Source organism: Sebastes fasciatus, chromosome 6 (genome assembly GCF_043250625.1).
Source record: "Sebastes fasciatus isolate fSebFas1 chromosome 6, fSebFas1.pri, whole genome shotgun sequence".
NCBI classification, from domain to species: Eukaryota; Metazoa; Chordata; class Actinopteri; order Perciformes; family Sebastidae; genus Sebastes; species Sebastes fasciatus.
In genome coordinates, this window is record NC_133800.1 from 14041564 (window position 1) to 14063298 (window position 21735).

Here is a 21735-nt window from a genome sequence, read left to right on the forward strand (position 1 = left end):
TTAAAAAACATCTTTGAGATCTCTGACATTGACATCTATGACAATATACAAAAAAAGACGATTTCTTTTCACTGAAAAAGTATTTTATTTACTTAACAGTGAGAAAGAAAAAAAGCATACATTTCAAGTCATTTTGGCATTAAAACCCCCACAAAACATGAACAGGCACACAGCGTCCAACAGTAGCCTGCTATAGATGCTTGTGTGCCTGCAGAGGGCAGCACCGTGTGCTAAGCCACCATTTAAACACAAAGTTTAAACTTTGTCAGTTTTAAAAGCCTCTGTAATTCTTGTTCAGGTGTGTAATATGTCCTGCTGCCTGTGGAGTGTATGTGTGTTTATGTGTGTTTGTGTGTGTGTGTAATTAGGGGTCATGCATTATATGCTGGCATGGAGTCCGAACTAAAAAACGTTAGGGACGTTCATAGATCCATCTCCGGGCCTTTCTTCCCTTTCTTGTTTCCCTGCAAACCAGAATAGCCCAGTTAGTACACAGTTATGTATTATTTGTATGACAAAAGATTGTATTGACCTAATTCAAGTTGTAGGTCAATAAAAATACAAAGTAAAAAGAACAAACCCTTGAAAACAGACAATGAAATTCCCTGTGGCATTATTAAAAAGTAAAAAATGTTGAAATTCTCTGAACTGAAACTAAGCTGACTTCTACTCTGACCTCAGCTGGATATACTGTAGTAAGAAAACTAAATTACACTCTTATTACTGTGCTGGGGCTTACTTACACTGCAACTTCTCTCTGACTTACTAGCTGCTTTTTGTCTTGTCTACAGAAAGGGAAAGAAGGAGCATGCGTGCACACGCATGTATACACACACATGAACATCAGCTAATACACATGCAATCCCACCCACACAGAGGTTCATGGATTCTAACAACATCTCATCTCTCTAAAACTCAATCTGAGACCAGTTCTTCCTTGTTAAGGCTATTGAAGGAAGGCTGGGACATGGTGGACAACTGGAGCTGCCATGTTGGAGGGTTACAGCAGATAGCGTGTTAAGGAAATTGTGGTATTAAAGGTTCACATGCATGTAATCTTTAAGAAACATATTTATATGTATATATGAAGTGTAAGCTATAAGATGAAATAGATGTATAGCTCTGCTCTGCAGGAGCATGGGAAAAGCAGGCATTCTATGACCCTGGGTTATCAGCTCACCTATGGACCTATTCAGACCTGGTATTAACATGCATTCTGAGTGATCGGTTCACAAGTGGACAGTACAGGTGTGAACGCACTCAAGACGCATTGAGATCCGCATTGAGGTCTGAATAAGGCCTGTGTGTACGTGAATGTGTCCTGGGCCACATTAAGGACCACCTACTCAACGGACATCTGCTGTTTTAGCCATGTGTTTACTACATGTTTATTTGTATAACGGATGGGGAAGTGAGATCCGATCACAAGTGGCCACTGGAGACGCATTCTAATACTAGGTGTGAACAGACGTACTTAAAGCTGTTCACTTGTGATTCGATCACTCAGGACGCATGTTAATGCCAGGTCTGAACAGGGCCTATGTGATAGATTTCACCTATGTGATAGATTTTGTTAGGTCTCCTGCTGTGGAAGATGTTGACACTTAGCATAGAGAGGTGTTTTATGGTTTCCTTTGTACTACTTTATAAAGCAACAGATTTTAAGTTGCCACGACAGGTTGCTAGAAATAAAGGGATGGTGTCCGTTCAGGTGCTCTTTGGTTGAGCTCGGCCTGACAGAACTTTTTGGGAACGCTCGAATGGAAGGTGGCCGATAAACAATAGAACATTTTCAAATAGAAATAATTTGTTTATGGTCTTTTATTAAAGATCTTTTCAATAATTGCAAAATTGTAATTCTCAAACATAAAGCAGGCTACTATGACACCCTCCCCCCTATGACACATCTCGTCTTTTAAGCCTCATTGGTTACGGTGACATTACTACAGACCAATCAGAAGTAAATGAGGGATTATTTGAACTCTCACCTGATGTTTCGGTTGTTCTGACTGCAGACCTTTGACTTTAGACCGTTCTTGTTCAAGGGCAGCGTGTAGTGATGTTACCTAAATAAAAAAAAAATGTAAAATGCACATAAATGTACAAATATGTCACACACCCGTATTCCTTTCTCATAATCCTTATATGACCATAACACACCTGTAATGACTGTTCTTCTTTTATGTGTAGTAGCTCTTCTACCTGTAGAAGGAGTTCTGCTTTATCTTTCACTGAAGGAGAGAACCATCATGAAACATCAGACAGATCGTACTGAAGTGTTGTTAGGAAAGAACAGAAAAGGACAGAAGGAAAAGCAAGGAGGGCCATTTAGTGTAGTTTTGGTTTAACTCACTCTCTCCTTGTTGGAGCATCTTAAGCAGCTGGGAATTTCTTGCTTTCACCTCTCTGTATTTCCCCTGTAGAGTTGAGAAGCAAGAAGAAAAATGTTGTTGTTGTTTTTAAACTGTTTTGACTGATAAAATCCACTCAAGCAAATTGCTGACTGCTGACCTCCCACTGTGAGATGTTCTTCTTTAGCTTATCGATTTCCTGGTCTTTCTTCTCCAGGTCGTACTTCAGCTGCTCTGCTCTGGGATCCTAACAGGAAGGACCGGTAGAAAAGAGCAAGTCAGGACAAATTTAAACTTTCCCGCTGGAGGTGCAAACCCTAAAGGCGGAGGTACAAATATGTATTATAGCAGACGGCAGCCCGGGTAGAGCGTGATGTCACTGTGTGTAAAAGATTAAAACCTCCATAATCTTTACTCTGCTTTCATGTCATAATTTGCCACACCGCTATTATAAGTGTACAGCAGACTGGAGGAGATCCTGAAATTAGCACCCCTATGTACTGAATATAGAATCGATTTTGAATCGGGAATCAATTTAGAATCGATTCGTGACCCCCCAAGAATCGAAATCGAATTGAATCGTGAGATACCGAAAGATTCACACCCGTACTCACCGGTTCGTGTTCTGTGGAGGTGATGACTTCCTGTCCGTGGCTGTTGGTGTACTGCTCACGTCTTTTCTCCTGCTGGATAATCCGAGTGACGTCATCCTCAAGCTTGTTAAAAAAACGCTCCTCCTGCCCGGTTCCCACCGGTAGGTTAGCCACTCTGGCGTCCTGGACGGGAGTGAGGTCAGTGTTTCAATAGGTGATATGCCATATCATACATGATATTTAAACCAAAATAAAACCCTGTGCATATTATTGACAGGGAATTTAAAACATTATTCTATATTAATTAGGGTTGTGTATTGGCAAGAATCTTGCGATACGATACGTATCATGATACAATGGTAACGATTCAATATATTGTGATATATTGCGATACTGTAAGAAATATATATTGCAATTTTTTACACACATTTATACTGCATGCAAAAAACTGCATGGTGTTTGCCCCAGACTGCATGTGATTATCACAGAGTGGGCATGTCTGGGCCATCGTATTTTTAAAAAGTTAATTAAAAATCTATAGAGTGTTTTGGAGAATCGATACAATATCGCACAACATAATATCGTGCTACTCATGTGTATCGATATTTTCCTTACACCCTTAATATTTATATACAATAAATGATCCACCAAATGTGTTATATTAATTTGACAACAGTACAGATTTAAGATTGGGGTTAAGAAAGGAAAAAGATGCTCACCTCTTTCTCTTGTTTCTTACTCCCATGTTCTGCAAAGAGACAAAGTACATCGACATAAATATTATTCTGGGAGCCTGTGGAGCTACAGACTGCAGCACACAAAGATCATAGTTTGATAGCTTTTGAAACTGATCGACAAGTTTCTCTCACCTGCAGTGCCTTCAGCCTGGAAGTCCTGCAGGGAAACTGTCTTTTTGTCTTTTGCCTGCTGATTCTTCTTTTTGTCCTTCTTCCCTCCGCCCTCTTTTCCTACTCGTGACTTTGGCGAGGATGCGTTTGTGTTGTTGTTCTGAGTGAAAGAGATCATTTGACTTTAACTCAGAATTAAGGTTCTTAACTAATAATTACTATTCAAAACAAATTACATTGAATACGAATTTAAATTAGAACTGAATTCAACCTCCATTTCATGCTAGAAATTATTTCAAGGTGGTTTGTAATGATTAGGACAGTGATGTGTTTTTCTTTGTTTTGGCTGTACACCAGCACACTGGATTTCAAATCAAACAGCGACTATGAGGTTAAAGTGCCGACTTTCAGCTTCAAGGGAAGGATTAAAAACTGCGCTGTGCAAAGACAGACATAGGTCTGTTTTTAGTGTCGCTATTTTCTCTATTATTTAATTCACCAGTAACAGAACAGACTATTCAAAGAAAGATGCAAAGATGCTGGAAAGATTTTTTTGGCATCATACATCCAATGTCTATTTTGAATGACCAGGGGCACCTGCCTAACTTCTCAAAGTCGCAGCATGATGAGGACACAATATAGAACAATGCGGTGTCTTTTCTTGTTCCTTTAAAAGTCTCTGACCGGTGTGTCAGAGGGCAGCACACTGGTCCTTTAAATAACACATTTTGGGTACTTTTAATTACAATTTGCTTGAAATATTTAATTTAGACAACAGCAATTTGTAAAATGATAAAGCGATATGCAATACAATATTATTACTGAGCCCTAATGCACATTAACACAGACAAGGTTGTCAAAACCTCCCCAGGGCCTCCCCTAAGACTGGACACTGACAAGTCTAAGCCAAGAGTCCAAATCTGACTGTACCCCCCCGTCTCAAATTTACCTTCCCAAAACAGGTATACTGTATTCGTGTGTGTGGGCAATTTACCGGTTTATTTTGTTCGAACTCCAGTTTACTGAGAATCAAGGCCTTTTCCAAGTCAGCCTCGTAAAGCTCACTGGTTATCTACAGAGGGAGGAGGACAATAGTTGGTACTGTCTGGAAGATCAGACCTGAACAATTTGAAATGCAGTTAGATCAGGAAGAGACAATATACAATATTTCATGCATCTGCTCTTCCCTAATGCCTGGAACAAAACAAGATGTGGTGTATCCTTTCTTCCTCCAACAGTAACAGGAGAAGAAAAGACGCGATACGTTTAGTAATTGTATCTAAAATCCGTTAATCACTTCTAAGAATACCCTGCTTCTGGCTTATACTGCTGCAGACAGCCCTCAAACCATCAAACTGCTGACCTCTGAACAGCTCTACTAAAACAGCTGGAAGTAATGTGGCTTCCTGAAGGGCACGTCAATTATTAAAAGAACATTATTTATGGTATGGCTCACGCATTGTTGTTCTCTCTTACCTGCTCATCCCTCTGCTTCCACTGCTGCCAGCCCTCTGCCGGCATATTGTGGTCCCCTGCTGCAGGACTGAGAAGTTCACCGGCTATTCCTGACAGTGTCATGCAGGGAGGCGGGGCACACGACTTCTGAGGAATCTTCTTGAAGGCCAGATTACGTAACTAATATAAGAGAGATATGAGATTAATTATGACCACTATTGCTGATACAATTGCTTTATTGTTAGCTGTAGAAACCATCACTATGTGTGTGCATGAACAGAAGCAGCACCAGATTAAGGCCTCCTGCTCACCGACGAGGATCCAGTCGGACCTCTCGGGTCATCAGGTGGCGCTTTGCTAACTGTACCCAGAATAAGATCTACATGTGGTGAGGGCACTTTTTGTCACTTTGGTCCTGTTCTATGGATAATGACCTGAGATCTGTCATAACTGTGTCCACTTTCAAAAACACACTGAAAACTGCAGGCTTATGATTATTTGCTGTATGTGTGTGTGAATTATTTGGTCTATAAAGTGTCAAAAAATTGTGAAACAAATTCCTTTCCCAGATTCCAAGGTGACCTCTTCAAATACCTTGTTTTTTCCAGACCATCAGTCCAAAACTCAAAGATATTTAGTTTATAATTATATAAATCAAAGAAAGGCATCAAATCCTCATATTAGAGAAGCTGAAACCAAGATTAATAGGTTATCTCAATGGTTGCAGTAAGTTTCTTTTCTGTCAACCGACTTATCAATTCATTGACTAACAGCTCTACATTTTAATGTTAAGTAGACCTGCAATGATTTATCTAACTATTTTGATAATCAAATAATCAATCGGTTTGAGTAATTTTTTAAGGAAGCTTCTTAAAAAGGTGAATATTTTCTGGTTCCTTTACTCTATAAAATAAATAAAATTAATAATATAAAATTATTATAATAAGAATAAAATTGCCTTGCCTCGCTGAGGGCCTTATTTGATCATCTGACTGACAAAAGATGCAGCTATACATATCTTCACATTTTTTACAAATGCAAATAGCAGCTTTCTTTTCTCTGTTTAATAGCACAGATTTAATATTATGGGGAATTTCTTGTGTTGCTTTTAGCTAAGCAAGCATTTGGTGATGTGTCAGCAAAACAATACCAAACCAAAAACAGTCTCCTGAGGTGTACCTGGCTCTACCACCGCTACAGTTTCAGTTCAGGTGAAGTGAAACAACAAGAGGAGCACAATCACGAGTCGTGTCTGTCACAAAACGGAAGTCATGTTATGTATGCACCCTAACAACACAGATATGATCCTTAGAACATTTTGAAAGGAAATTATCATCACATTTAATTCATGATGTCTAATTATCTTTTGATATGTTTAGATATATTTTCTTTTCTTCTGTACTGTTTTTTGTATGTATTTCATTGTTTTTATTGGATTGTTTTCCACTGTTTGGTTAGGTTTTTCTGCACATTTTGTGTACTTCTTGTTGTTGTTTAACTTTTGTTGATAATGTTAGTTTAGATCTTTCTTCCTTTTTTGTTATTGTTTTCTTTTCTCCTGGGGTTGGGGGAGGTCTGTGGCTTCTTGACCTCTCCTGACACATTTCTTGTTTGTTTTTTTCATTGACTGGATTTTTTTGCAGTGATATATATGTGCAAATAAAACAAATAAATAAATATTATGGGAATTTCTTGTGTTGCTTTAGCTAAGCAAGCATCTGGTGATGTAACAGCAAAACTCTACAGTTTCAGTTCAGGTGAAGTGAAACAACAAGAGGAGTACAATCTCGAGTCATGTCTGTCACACAACACAGGAGCCATGTATGTATGTATGCACCCTAACAACACAGATCTACTGTATATGAAGCAGAAGGTGGTATGTATGCACCCTAACAACACAGATCTACTGTATATGAAGTAGATGGTGGTATGTATGCACCCTAACACCACAGATCTACTGTATATGAAGCAGAAGGTGGTATGTATGCACCCTAACAACACAGATCTACTGTATATGAAGCAGATGATGGTATGTATGCACCCTAACACCACAGATCTACTGTATATGAAGCAGATGATGGTATGTATGCACCCTAACAACACAGATCTACTGTATATGAAGTAGATGGTGGTATGTATGCACCCTAACACCACAGACCTACTGTATATGAAGCAGATGATGGTATGTATGCACCCTAACACCACAGACCTACTGTATATGAAGCAGATGGTGGTATGTATGCACCCTAACACCACAGATCTACTGTATATGAAGCAGATGGTGGTATGGATGCACCCTAACACCACAGATCTACTGTATATGAAGCAGATGATGGTATGTATGCACCCTAACACCACAGATCTACTGTATATGAAGCAGATGATGGTATGTATGCACCCTAACACCACAGATCTACTGTATATGAAGCAGATGGTGGTATGTATGCACCCTAACACCACAGATCTACTGTATATGAAGCAGATGGTGGTGCTGATGCTCCTGTCTCACCTCATTCGCCTCAGTCTGCTGCTGCTCCCTCTTCTTCTTCTTCTTGTCTTTCTTCTTGTCGTTGCACTGAGCTCCTTTCCCTCCGGCTCCTCCTCCAGTCTTCCCCTGCCGGGTCTTCCCGTCTCGGCCGATCTTGGTGCCGCTCTTGCCCGCATCGGAGGCGTCGGAGTCCGAGTCGGAGTCTATCTGCAGCAGGGCGAAGCGGGAGGCGGTGGTTGGCACTGTGATCATTGTAGAGGATGCCATCTCGAGAAGGGAAACTGATGGAGACCAAGAACAATACAGTTTAGATAACTTGAAGTCATAAAACAACCAGTTAGCTTCTAGTAGCAACCTCTGTACAGATACAACCCCATACTACACATCTATAGTATCTAAACCAGCAGATTGTAGTGTTATAGTGGTTAAATCCCAGCGGACAGTCGTGATGGTGAATGTGATGCTAGTTTGACTGCTAGCAGTCTGCTAGCATTACATTAGCATCAGCAGCTAACTGTACAACGCGTTAGCCTTTAGCTCCTAAACAAGTGCAAAAGTAGCGAAGCGTGACAGTTAAAGACACATTAATGAACTCACGTTGATCTTGTGTTGTTAATACACTTGCTGACTTGTTTTGAAGAGATAATACTCAGAGGTAAAGTGTCTAAAGAGTACTTTCACCTGTCCGTGAACGTGCTGCTGTGGGTGACTGTTACTGTCTGGTGCTACTAGCGATCTGCCGGAGTACGGCAGCCCGGCGGAGACACTCAGGATAAGGGCGCTTCGCCCTTTCGCTTTGAAGTGCCTGCTATTAACAAAGACAAGGAAACGTGTCGCTCTTTGTTTGTTTGTTTTATCTGTTTTGTGTAAATTGCAAACAGTTTGAAAATAAAACTATGACAGATTTAAGCAATGCGTGTTATTGTTCACCTAATTTAGCCTACAACATGTACTATAATATAGTGGGATGGGGCCAAATCAGTGTCCAGGGGTTAGGGGGTGAGGGGATAGATAGATAAATAGATAGATAGGTAGACAGACAGACAGGTAGGTAGGTATGTAGGTAGGTAGATAGATAGGTAGGTAGGTAGGTAGGTAGATAGTAACTTTATTGATCCCGAGGGAAATTCAAGTTTCCATCATCACAGTTGCATGGTGCAAAACATGTTAGTAAAAAGGCAATAAAAAAGTTAGTGGTGCAAAGTACAAAGTACAAAAAAATATACCAGGTATAAAAATACAAGGAGATGAAGAAAATTGTTAAAACTGAATATAGTGCAGGGTAACAACTGTGATACAGGACTATTAAAAAAGTGAATATAGTGCAGAAGAGACTGTTAAAAATTAGTATAGTGCATTATTATCCGTCCTGCAGACCGTCCTCCTTTGTCCCCCCCCCTAGAGAAGTGTTGTACAGTTTGATGGCTCGGGGGTAAAAGGATTTCCTGAGTCTGTCTGTGGAGCACTTGGGGAGATGGAATGAGCCATGTTATCATAATTGATTGAAATGATGACCAGAGCTATGGAAATAAAACTTAAGTAGTAATAGATCATAGTTGTCATTTTAGCTAAACTTAAGTGAAACAGTTTTGTGTTATATTTTTATTGTTCCGTATGTTTATATAGCCTATGTTGTTTGTATTAGCCATCATATGACAACATTTCAAACTCAGTCTCAATGGGACTATCCTAGAAAAATAAAATTTAAATAAAAAACAAACAAACATGTATTTGGCTGATGATGAAAACCGTATCATTCATGTAGTCATGAAGTCATGGAAGACTTGGACATCAAATTTTGTTTTACATTTTCTGTAGTAGGAAATATTGTTTAATCCAAAGCTTTTCTCTACACATTGTGTAATCAAAGAGTTTCTCCAAAAAAGTAACCTACCAAATACATTATAAACTTCACAACAAGTATCATTAAACGCTCACAATAAAGGCAAACACAAGTGCATTTTAGCTAGTTTAATACCCATATAAAAAAATAATAATTTACACAGCAATCAACATATAACTACATTGTGCACACAGATATAAAGAGTTTGTATCAAAAAACAAATGCATAAAAACACTACCAAGCTTTATATTACTGGCCATTTTAAGTGCTAAACAGTGCTGACAATTAACAGTGAAAGACAAAGCCCTTCTCTTCACAAGGCACTATTTGATTACATTTAACAAAAGGTTGAAGAACACATTTTATCTAACTTATTGTAGCTTTCAAACTAATAGTGTTTATAAAAAGGGGAGAACCAATTTAGTGGATGCAGTTGGTGATAACTGTGAAATGAGATACTGTATTATGACTGGATAAAATAATATCAGAAAAGTGCTGCTTTTTGCATTAAATACCCCATTCTTACACAATGTACATACATTTCTCAACCATGTTTTATGTTTTTATATCTAGGACAAGAGCATGAAATTTAAGATCCAATTGAAAATGTGCAGTGTTGTTTTTGGATGTGGCAAGAGCTGAAACAAAAATCTATAATCACAAAATGTGAAGTTTCACTCTATTTTCCAGTGTAAAAACACGGCCAAGTTATTGGAAATTCCTCTCTGTAGGTGTCATTTATCAGGTTAAGTCTGTTGTCATGACAACACTGGCCTTTCTTCTCTGAATGAATGGCAAAACTCCTCAATAGTCAGCATAGACAGAATCTGGGAAATCTATGACCACCATGGAAGACGGATAAATAGAAGGTCAGTGCTATGACGAGAGACTGAACTGGTTCACACTGAAGACATTTCAATATCAACCACATTTCAGTCACTTTCTTCTCCTCCGTACATGAACTCTGCAGTTCTCCTCTTTTGTGGTTTCACTATTTGGTGGCATTACATTGACAGCAGTGTGGGCATGTTTAACAAAGGACAATTTATAAAGAAAAAACTGAGGACAAAACCTGCTTAACTTAACACACATTCTTCTCATTCTGTTGTATATTGTGAATATGGACATGCATTAAATATACACCAGTATTTTGAGTAATTTAATGGGCTTGTGTGGTGCTTCTCACTGACCTCAAAGCCCCACAGGGTCCTTAAATTACGTATTTTCCAACAAACAATACATGAACATTTTCACAAGATACTCAAGATGAGAGGGATGTTTCATTCATATCCAATGAGTTGTTGTCATAGCTTATTCATGACACATATTCTCCTCTGTTTGTTAGCACCCAACTAGAATCTGATGTACACACTGCTGCTCCCAAGTGACTCATAGGCACAATGATAACATCATCTGTCAGAGTTTCTGGACACTTCTATGGAGTCCTCTAGTATTGACTCTGCGCTGGTATCCACAACAGACTGTCGCCTCCTTGTGGCAGAGCTACCGACCTGCAGGTCAGCTGGGGAAATCTCTCTCAGCTCTCTGCGACACAAACGGACTTGTGTCATCTCTAAACTTTCCCCGAAGCGACCAGCCCCCCTTTCACTCCTCCCCTGGGACTGTGTGCGTGCCTGGTTGTATTCAGGCATGTTTGTCGTTTTACGTGCTTGGAGGTCAGAAGATGAGGAGGGACGGGGGGTTTGGTGTGCATGTCTCTTTTTGTCTGTTTGCTCAGAGTGTATCTTTGTGTATGTTGTTGCAATATGTGTCCTTGTCTGTACCTCTTCAGTGTGCGTCTGGGGTTCGTTTGCACTTGCGTGTATCTGCACATTGTGTGTTTGTGTGTGTGTGGGCTGATCGTCGGGGTGTAGGGCGTCACTGACAAGCTCTTTGAGTTTCTTTTTCAGCTGCCGGCTGGAGCTTTTGTAGAAAAACAGCTCTTTCTCCAGATGCTGCAGTCTGTCTTCGATAGCCTGCTGTGCCTCTCCTGAACAACCCTCTAAACACACACAAGCACAGTGAGACAACAGTAAATGAAACAGCAATGCTCATTCAATTTCTGTGCAAATATCATGTATAGGGCAAAAGGTTTCACGTTTAAACGACTTTGTCTAATTTCCTCACCTTTAAGTTTCTGCAGCAGCAGCTGGATGTTGTTTTGGTGATCTTGGTGCTGCTGGGTGAGCCTGCGGTCTGCATCCAGGGCCAGGCGCTGCATGGCGACCTCCATCTCCCTCAGCACCGCCTCTTGCTCTCCAGCTTGAAGCTCCAGCTCTTCACAATGCAAACGCAAATGGCGCTCCGCCTCACGAAGACAAACAACCTGGAAGGGTCGATAAAGGTGGGAGGGAGCCAGAGAAACACATTTCATTGCACATATAATTACCAAGATATTGGCTGTACGTTTGTTTACTCTCACACCTGCAGAGAATAATTACGGACAGAGCAAAACAGCTGGGAGTAATCAAAGCTCCCGGAAAAAAGTTGATATGGTTCATTATGGTATTAATAGGCATCAGCTGGAAAGATGCAGGGCACCAGAGGGAGCTTTAGGGGAGGTATGATTTAATTAGCATTGCAGAAATAGTGCAGCTGCATTTCTGACTCACAGAAGCTCATCACCTGGAGAGAGAAGCAAGCGAATGTAAATAACAGAGGAAGAGAAGAATATAAATCTCCAGCTGGAACAGAAAGAGAAGACGTCAGGATTCACTTTCCATCTGACTGTGGTAGAAATCTTTTTTATGAATAAATAGTAATAAATAAATAATTTGAGCAAAGCGCAGCCACCAGACACACATGTTTACTTGAACATAGTAAATAATAGGAAAGGTGAGGGAAAACAGAGAAAAGGAAGTGAAAAGAAACTGGCATGGAGAGCATGCAGGCTTTGTATGCATATTTATATATCCATATGTGTGCATGCATTTTATCTAACCTTGTTGAAATATTTGACGAGCAGCTCCGAAGTCTCAGGTGGCTGGAGCCCCTTCAGCTTCCTGATGACATCACAGAGTTGGGCGGGATCAGAGCTTTGTGACTGATGCAAATAGGAGTCTGTGATTAGCAACTGCTCTTGTTTGTCCTGGATGGAGCGGTTTTTAAACTCCAGAGCTGCGTCCAGAGCTTCAATAGCTTCTTCCAGCTGAAGCAGGGAATGCTCCTCCTACATGGATACACACACCAAATCAAAAAGATGCACACCAATGAACAATAAAATTCATCAAATCATATATTAAACACACATACAGTACAACGTTTTTCTGACCTCCACAGTGAGCACTCTGTTGTCCTTCAGCTGGCTGTCCAGAGTGTCTCTCCTCTTTCTAAGTGCGTCTCTCTCTTTCTCCAGTTCTTCCATGGTGACTCCTCCAGTCTGCCTCACTCCGCTGCTGCTCTGCAGCTGCTCCTCCACAGACTCCAACCGCACCGACACACGCAGCAGGTCCTGACCCAGAGCCTGAAGTCATTGAAATAAACCTCAAGATTCCAGCTTTAACAACACATGTTGCCCTAATCCATAAGAGCCACTGATAAACAGACTTGTCACAATATTTGCTAAATCATTATAAAAACCACAACCACATATAGAGGCTGACCTGACTGGAGCGGAGCATCTTGATCTCCAGTTTGTTTTTCTGTTGCACACAGGCCTCTCTGCGCAGGAGCACCTCCTCTCTCCTCCTCAGCTCCTCCTCCAGCTCCTGCAGCTCTGCTCTCTTCTGAAACACCCGCTCCTCCTCCTCTTCCAGCCAAACACAGTCACGCAGCTACGGTGATGACAAGGAGGAGCAAAGGAGTATGAGGAGGGAAAAAGGGAGCAGAGAGGGGGAAGGGGTGAAGTAGAAAGGAGATGATAGAAAAATGAAGATAAGAAGACAAAGAGGTAGAAATAGTAACATGGGAAGGAGAGGTTGCATACAAAATAAAAGCTGTCAAAATGGAACGAGAAAAAGCGAAAACAAACTTTTTAAGAATTTAAACTGTTACAACAATGTTTACCTTTTCCTTTAACTCTTCCTTGTGATTGCTTTTGCACACAGTCAAATCTCCCGACCTTTGCTCCTATAAACGGAAACACAAATATTCTGAGTGTAACCTCTTTGCAATATTGCATTTCGAGATGATGTGTGGATGATATGCATACTTCTACCCAGGTTTAATTTGGACCTAGATTTAGTCAAACTGGTCTTAAACCAGTTGATAAAACCAGATTCATATTCAAACCGAAGTTAAACGAAAGTTAAATATTAACTTGAACCCAAAAGGTAGGCATAAAAGCACTGACAAAAAGTAGCACCCAGAGCCATCAACTAAAGTTATTTTTTAACTATTTGTTACACAGTGTGGATTCACTATTGCTTCTCCACAAAGTTTACTAGCTTAACTGACTGTGGGATATCAAAATTATCATAACTGTGTTCAACCTTTTTTTTCTTGGGAATTTGCTCATTTGTTCTCCATCAACCAAAAAAAAAAAAGAAGGATTTTAAAAGTTTGGATCAGCAGTGTGGACGTATAGCTGTCTAGACAGCATGTTTGATGTAATTGAGTTCATCAATCATTACAACTAACCCCATTTTGGTCAAGTTCTTCATTGTTGTTGTTGGTCTCTCTCTGCTGCCGGAGGCTGCTCTGAAGCTGTGCTCTCTGCAGTCTCATGTGCTGCAGGCTGCGGTACATCTCGGCTCGGACCTGCTGGCTCTGCATGGAAAGTCTTGCCAACACGCCGGCTTCTCTGCCACTATCACCACTGGACCTGCCATGTCTGCCCACTGCTTGGGTCTCCTTGTCTGTCAGACGAATTCACACATTTAGAGACGCAAATATTGCTTGAAATTAGAGATAACACATACGTATAAATACATTGTCAAAGGTTTTGAAACTATTATGTTATGATTCACTGGTGTTGTGCAGTTGTTGCTGGGAGCTTCAGTCATCAAAGGTAAAATAAGAATTAGCTTGCCCATAATGGTAAATAATTTAGTACACAATTATAATCACAACAGGGTTTGAAGAGACTTCAAATCTTCACTTAGACCTTGGTTTAGAGGGCTTCTAGCTGCAACAGCGTTGTTATTTCCATTTGCCTCTCAGGCCATCTCGGCCCAGGGTTCCAATCCAACCTGTGGCCTTTTGCTGCATGTCATCCCCTCTCTCCCCCGTTCATAACTATCTCTCTCAATATCAATAAAAAATGCTTCTATGAAGCAGCTGAGGCATGTACTGTATCACTGCCTGTCACAGTATACTGTTTTGATCATTCCACTAGGGGGAAAGTCAGAAATGATCAAATTCTATACATGGAGGCTTTAAACAAAAAAACAATTACCAGTAAACTCCCATAATAATAATGTGATCGTCAAATTATTACTATAGGCTGGTCATGTTTATGTATTTCTACTATATCATCATCAATAACACTTTGTCTTTCTCTCTGCTACTGTTGCTGCCCTTGAACTTCTACATTCACTCAGCAGACTGGACAGGAAAGGTTTGACCAACCTTGGCTAAAACAAACAAATCAGCCCAAAATGTCCATTGTGACTCAGTATATCAGGATGAGTAAAACTACAAGTCAACAGACAGGGGAATGCTGGCATACACAGAATGTATGTATGTACATAAACACACCGGTTTTGTTGAGCTCTTTGATGAGCTCCTCTTTCATGCGCATGTTTACTGAGAGATCTTGGATCCTTCTCTGAGTAGTGCTGGCTCTCAGTCTTGTCTTCCTCGTATGGCTTTGCTTGCTGTAGTTTTCCTTGGTCCCTGAGAAGAGATAGCAGCTGACAATATGAAAAGGAAACAACTTCTTGGATATAAAAAAACTCCTTGGAAAGTCACAGAAGAGCTCTGAGACAGGAAAGCATGCCTGTATCAATACAAAAGGACAAACAAAAGACTTTAAAATAAAGCCAAATACATATAAATCATACCTGTGGCTCGCTGAGGCTGCTGTACTGATGGATTTCCATCAGAAGTTTGGTTTAGTCCAGAGTTCTTCTGTATCGGAGCTGATATCTTCTGCCGGCTGGTCCATGTTCGGTTTAAAGAACGCCTGGAGTAACGTCACAATATTTGATTAGGCAGATCATTTCAGATGAACTCACTGCTGTAAAAAATACAGATTGTCTGAATGATAAATTATTGATATGTGTGATATTTAGGTCAAGCACTTTTTGTATTCCTGCATCACACTGGAAATAGGGTAGTATTAGAAGAGAATATACTGTATATATTATATATTAACAATGTATGTTAGAGCCTGGCATTAATGGCCAAACACGTCAGCTCTTTTTATCTTCTTTAAAATCAGTGCTACCTGCAACATCTTCACAATGTGACCCTAGGGATGTCACCTCCCATACGCCCAAGAATTCGCATTGCATGAATTGGGAGGCTGGGACGAACACCAAGATCAGGTTTTTGACCAGTTTGATCCGCACAAGGGCACAAATTTGTGGTTATTTAGAAACAGTATTTTGCAACAGCTTGGCGCTGGCTGCATACATTTTAATTAATTAACTACATTGTACATGCCATGTGTAAAGCATTGCACTTACATGCAGGACTAAAGTTGGAGCCTGAAGATGGAAACTGGAAACTTTATTATTATTATCAAAATTACCACAATTAAAACAGCATTTTTTTTGCTGTCATTTTAATGTTTCTACTAGTTTAAACATGTATAACAAAAAGTGAAAAGCGTAACATGCAGGGTTTGTGTGATTTGTGAGAGGTCTACTCGGGTGCACCAACTAAAGTGACAAGTGCTTTGTTGACCTTGTCTGAACAGACAAGTGGTTGAAAATGCAGTCACCCTTGACACCAAAATTGTAGTGTGTCGTTGGAGTGACAAAAATAAAAAGCTCTCTACTGTGCTTCTCTTCCCACGTTGGTGCGTGGAGGTCACTGCTCTACAAAACGAGAGCAGGTGAGGAATAAATGTTACCACGCCTACTGGCTGAAATGTATTTGTTTGTAGTGAATCACTGGTGGCTTGACAATGAAAGAAGCAGTAGGCTTGTACTATACAGGCTCTCACCTAAATCCCATTCTGCCCACAGAGATATCATCATCCTCCTCCTCCTCCTCGTCCTCCTCCTGCTCTTGATCCCTGTCTTTGCTCTCTGCTGCCTGTCGTTTTATGAATGGACAGTACACCTCATCCTTCTCCTCAATCTCAGTCAGCAGGAGATGACTGCGCATCTTAAAGGCTGCCATCACCCTCTCCAGTGAATAGGCGGGCGGACTGGAGTGAATCTAAAAACACACACAGGCATTTGGACAGATATATGCACAGCCATGAACATATGAGTGTATGGAGTAACATCGTTTAGTACTTACTACAAGCAAAGGTCAAGTACACACACACACACACACACACACACACACACACACACACACACAGATGCAAACAGTGCAGCAATGTACCCTCCTGGGAGGTCCGTGTCCATAGCTGTGTCCGATCAGAGGGACACTGTGGGGTCTATTGCCTGAGTTCCCAGAAGCCCCTGAGGTTGCACCCCTAAAGGTCACGAGGTCGCTGCGAAGACGATTGATCAGGATCTGCTGGTCCACAAGTTGTTCAGTCTGAAAACATTCACACACACATGTGCACCTAGATGTTTTATTTGCAGATAACCTACAATGCTTACTGTGTTGGTGTCCTTTTCTACGGTATTATAGAGCTGCACTCAGGACTCTCCTTCTCTTCACCTGTATACGATTACGTTCCTTTTCCTCCTCCAAAGCCTGAATGTGGATTTTGCACTCTTGAAGAAGCTTCTCTACTTCGTTTTGGACCTGTCTCAGCTCTGCATCTTTCTGCTCCAATAGCTGTTCCTCTATGGTGAGAGCTTCCTAAGAGAGAGAGACAGAGAGATTTCTGTGCTTATTTTTTTTTTTTACCTTGACTTGTAGATTTCTTAAGATAAGTTCAGAAGCCCTCTTTTTTATATTCTAAAAGTCAAAATAGCTGTATTGTCCTTGTAACTAAGGCTTTTGATAGCATTGTCCCCTCTTAGGCAACAAAGGACATCACAGTGGACATTTTAACTTGTAATAAAGGGGAAAAACCAAGGTGTAACTAATAACATTAAAGGTACAGTGTGTAGGATTTGGCGGCATCTAATGGTGTGGTTGCAGATTGCAACCAACTGAGTTCCCCTCCGCTCACTCTTCCCTTTCTAAGACTGCGGGAATGTGAGCCGCAGAGTGCAAAACCGTGGTAACGCCGTTCGCCTCTCTCAGAGGCCATCCTTACCATAATCACATTACTTTAGGAGCAACGGAAGTCAGACGGCGGCTGGCGGTACCACGGTTTAGCACTCTCTGGCTCACATTACCGCGGTTTCTCAAGTGTTTCAGAGAACTACGGTGGCCTTCAGGTAACGTAAAAATGCAAAAGGCTTTCGCTAGAGCCAGTGTTTGGTTTGTCCGTTCTGGGCTACTGTAGAAACATGGTGGACTGTGTGAAGAGGACCTGCTCCCTATGTAGATATGAAGGGCTCATTCTAAGCTAATGAAAACACAATGATTCTTAGTTTCAGGTGATTATACACTAATGAAAACATCATTATTATTATATTATTATACTAATTATACTAATATTATATTAGTTGCTAATAGATCCCCCGAAATGTTACACACTGTTCCTTTAAGATGGCTTGATTCTATTCAGATGTGCCAGCATGCACAGTGCAAGGGCCCTGACTGCACTGGTACATCTTAATGGAATGCAGCCATTATTAATGTTATGCGACCTTTAATGGCGATGTAATGTTTCTTTTTCCCTTGTTATTATTACCTTGCATTTGTTGAGTTCTTCTCTGAGCTTTAACATGGTGACATGGTGGGGTTGATCCTTCTCATCATCAACTTGATTTGAGTGATTGACCGCCGTCAGTCTCTCCTGCCAATCCTGCAGCCGCTGCCTGAAAGAATGACTTGAAGCGAGGTTAGGGGGGACATCTGCCAGCAGGACAGCAGCTTCCTGTGCCAGGAGGCGATACCGCGACAGTTCCTCTTGGTTCACCTTCTTATCTGGATCAGACATCCTCATCTGACTGGGCTGCCTGAAGCTGTCCACCTCTCCAGCTCCTCCAACTGTCCTCTCCCTTTCCATCTCTCTCTCCTTGTCTTTCAGCAGCTCTCTCAGTGTCTGCACTTCATACTCCAGTTCTCCCAGTCGAGCCTCACCAGGGTCCCAGGTGGTAGGACATGATTTCACCTCTGTATGAGCAGATACAGCTCCAGGACGGTTACGGATGTGACGAGCCTTGGATGCAAACTGCAGGACGCTCAGAGTCTCGGCTACACTGTGGTGAGAGGGGCTCACACACGCCACCATCAACGTGTGAGCGGTGCCTCCCAATGAGTCGCGGAGGAGACGGGTGATCTTGGCATCGCGGTACGGTATGTGTGCACTGTTGCAGCTGTTGCCACGGCGATTTCGACCCGGGTCAGAGAGGGCACGGATGACATTGCCCAGTGCGAGAAGGTCTGTGTTGATATGAGCAGACTCTTTGAGTCTTGTCCCAGTGTTTCCAGTTTTCCCAGCTCGCTCTGAGCCTGCGAGGTCAACCAGGCAGAGTTTGGAAGAGCGGGCAAATTTTAAGGAGGAGCTGTTGGTGCTGCTGTGGCAACGCTGGATAAGCTGAAGGGTGAGAATGGCGTGAGAACGACTGGAGTGCTCGTTCATCCCTGTGGTGCCAGTGTGGCGCAGGGCATTGCCCGTCTCTAGAACACCTAGTAGCTCCTCTGCTGAGGTCACAACTATCTCTTTGGCTCCCATCACCACTGAAAACACAAACAAAATCACACAAGGATCTGTTTTAAAGAAACACTTTTACACTGAGGTGGAATATTACTTTCTTCAGTGGGCTGAAGTCCAATGAACAAACTGACCAAGTCCAAACTTGGCATTTTGTGAAAGTCTGAAAGTCCTTTTTTAAGGAAATCCTATGAGCTCATTCCCTTAATGTGCACTCTATTTTAAACATGTAGAAATAATCATATTTTGTCACATTTGCATGCCAGTCAAAAAGACATTTTAATCACCTGTGTTTCCCCTCTCATCCTCTCTGATATGAAGCTCTTTATGAATGGTGTGCAGCTCCAGCAGGTCTCGCAGTTCCTCCCTGTACAGCTCTATATATGAGACCCGCACTGAGGCTTCCACACCAACACCATCACCATCCTGCCTCTTCTCCCCCAGCAACAGGAACACATCCTGGGCCACACGGTCAATAATCCCTCCCTCTTCATCTGAGAGAAAGGAAGAAAGACATAAAGTACATAAGATAAGATAAGATATTCTTTTATTAGTCCCGCAGTGGGGACATTTGCAGTGTACAGCAGCAAAGGGGATAGTGCAAAAACAAGATGCATCAGCTAACACAATAAAAAAGAGCTAAACAAAGTGTAACAGAATATGAACCATTTAAATAGAAGGAAGAATAAAAACAGGAGCAGTATATACAGTATTGACAATAAACAGACTATTAACAAAAATGCACAAGTGGAAAATGATATCGCACAGTGAGAATTAAATGAAATTCTACCCCTGAAAATATCAGGTTATTGTCAGTTTTTGGGTGTGTAGGTGTAAGTGGTCTACTGGGAGCAGAGCTGGCTGTGGAGTCTGACAGCTGCAGGAAGTTGCAAAGACCAGAGAGTGAAACATTAGAAGAGACCACATACTACAAAACTACAAAGATCACCTTGAACATACAGTAAAGATGCCCTGATGCCACAACTTACCCAGGAGGTTCCCTCCTCCGAGTGTGTATGTCTTCCCTGAGCCTGTCTGTCCGTAGCAGAAGACAGTGGCATTGTGTCCGTCCACCAGGGACTCCACCAGCGGCTGCACGCAGGACTCGTACACCTCATCCTGGCTGGCTGTCGGTCCAAACGCGTGGTCGAAGGAGAAGAGTCGGTCCGAGCCGAGCATCACCTGAGAGGAGCCCGGGACCAGCCGCACACACACCTGGTGGTTGTGGAGGACTTCTCTGGGGAGCAGGGGCCGGACACGGAGCGCCACCCGGACACACACCTCGCTCATCACGGGGAAGGGTCGCTGAGGAGTCGAGGTGAAACTTTTTCTATGTGGATGTACGATATAAACATGAGCCAATGAGCTACATTTTACCTAAACAACTCGTCTGATACTGGTCTTGTTGTTGAGTTTAACTGTCGTCCTCGCCCTCATCTGTTGTGTTGTTGTTAACTTGGGTCCATCTCCCGTTTGTTGTCGCTGATCGGTTGCCCGGGAAACCGCCGCCGCCGCCGAGGTGCAGCAGCAGTAGTGATGTGTCAGTCCCGAACGAGCCGGTTCAAAGAGCCGGCTCTTTTAAGTGAACGATGAAAGCCGGCTCCTGTCCGAGAGACGTTTTTTCTTTAATTAATTCAAGGCAGAATGATAGGACGATATTTTCCACACCACGGGCACTCCATGCGGTGACTGTGACTGAATGTTGTGTTAATGATGTCCAATCAGGTGATGACAGACAAGGATCACACCATCAAGCAGGGAGAGGCGGGGGCGCGCGGCGCGCTGACGGTCTACAGGTACAGAGCAGGAGGGAGAAGAGCAGAGAAAGAGATAGAGGAGTGTGGTGTGCGTATAGCAGACAAGATGAGTGACAGTCAGAAACAAAGTAGCATGTAAAATGATGGTATTCTGGAAATTATAAGGTTTGGTATATTTATATTGAATGATTTAAGTGATATATGTGCACACATACTAATAGCTCAAAACAGCGCTAAATTTGGCTGAACTATAAAAGGCAGAAGTGGTAAAACGAAGAGCCGTTTGGGAGCCGAAAGATCCGGCTCTTCTTGGTGAGCTGAGCCAGATGATCTGGCTCACTAAAAAGAGCCTGAATTCCCATCACTAAGCAGCAGTAGAAGAAGAAGAAGAGCAGAAGAGGCGTTCAAGAGCCTTCATGGAGTGGCGGACTGAGTGGTCCATGAAGGCAACAGCGCCACCCTCTGACACACATACGTAGCTACATCAAAACATATGTAGGCCTACAAACAAGAGTATTGTAAATAAATAAATAAATAAATAAATAAATAAATAAATAAATAAATAAATAAAAAAAAAATGTGGCATTATAACACAAGGACACTCAAATTAACAAAAAAA

The 21735-nt window shown here is 41.7% G+C and overlaps 2 protein-coding genes across 4 annotated transcripts; both read right to left on the minus strand.

The window, feature by feature from the left end:
- Nucleotides 1-61: 61 nt before the first annotated feature.
- Nucleotides 62-8541, minus strand: gkap1 (G kinase anchoring protein 1). 3 transcript variants are annotated; one of them, XM_074637761.1, is made up of 12 exons: nucleotides 8417-8541; nucleotides 7757-8016; nucleotides 5269-5427; nucleotides 4787-4864; nucleotides 3814-3952; nucleotides 3664-3692; nucleotides 2966-3127; nucleotides 2512-2598; nucleotides 2354-2417; nucleotides 2161-2231; nucleotides 1989-2066; nucleotides 62-464 (listed from the first exon to the last, which is right to left on the minus strand). In XM_074637761.1, exons 2-12 carry the CDS (start codon nucleotides 8000-8002, stop codon nucleotides 423-425), a joined length of 1155 nt encoding a protein of 384 aa, XP_074493862.1. In that variant the 5' UTR covers nucleotides 8003-8016; nucleotides 8417-8541; the 3' UTR covers nucleotides 62-422. The 3 variants fall into 3 exon arrangements, with proteins under 3 accessions (XP_074493862.1, XP_074493863.1, XP_074493861.1); XM_074637760.1 differs by having other exon boundaries at nucleotides 281-464; nucleotides 8333-8473; XM_074637762.1 differs by lacking the exon at nucleotides 4787-4864 and having other exon boundaries at nucleotides 280-464; nucleotides 8333-8473.
- A 1150-nt stretch (nucleotides 8542-9691) lies between these two features.
- LOC141769076 (kinesin-like protein KIF27) lies at nucleotides 9692-20832 on the minus strand. The gene is made up of 15 exons (XM_074637763.1): nucleotides 20349-20832; nucleotides 19647-19853; nucleotides 18394-19385; nucleotides 17304-17447; nucleotides 17019-17177; nucleotides 16630-16847; nucleotides 15521-15642; nucleotides 15216-15353; nucleotides 14157-14374; nucleotides 13584-13646; nucleotides 13181-13351; nucleotides 12850-13041; nucleotides 12520-12747; nucleotides 11706-11904; nucleotides 9692-11580 (listed from the first exon to the last, which is right to left on the minus strand). Exons 1-15 carry the CDS (start codon nucleotides 20647-20649, stop codon nucleotides 10988-10990), a joined length of 3945 nt encoding a protein of 1314 aa, XP_074493864.1. The 5' UTR covers nucleotides 20650-20832; the 3' UTR covers nucleotides 9692-10987.
- Between the last annotated feature and the right edge of the window lie 903 nt (nucleotides 20833-21735).

Bases quoted from the DNA above. Each gene is read 5' to 3' on its own strand.
- LOC141769076 (XM_074637763.1), bottom strand. From the start codon at position 20,649: ATGAGCGAGGTGTGTGTCCGGGTGGCGCTCCGTGTCCGGCCCCTGCTC. The intron at 19,386-19,646 runs GTGATTAAAATG...TTGTGTTTTCAG, and splicing joins GGATGAGAGGGGAAACACAG to TGGTGATGGGAGCCAAAGAG. The intron at 13,647-14,156 runs GTTAGTTGTAAT...TTCCGTTTATAG, and splicing joins AAGAACTTGACCAAAATGGG to GAGCAAAGGTCGGGAGATTT.
- gkap1 (XM_074637761.1), bottom strand. From the start codon at position 8,002: ATGGCATCCTCTACAATGATCACAGTGCCAACCACCGCCTCCCGCTTC. The intron at 3,953-4,786 runs GTAAATTGCCCA...TCTTTCACTCAG, and splicing joins AGTTCGAACAAAATAAACCG to AACAACAACACAAACGCATC. The intron at 2,232-2,353 runs GTGAGTTAAACC...TCTCTCCTTCAG, and splicing joins GATGCTCCAACAAGGAGAGA to TGAAAGATAAAGCAGAACTC.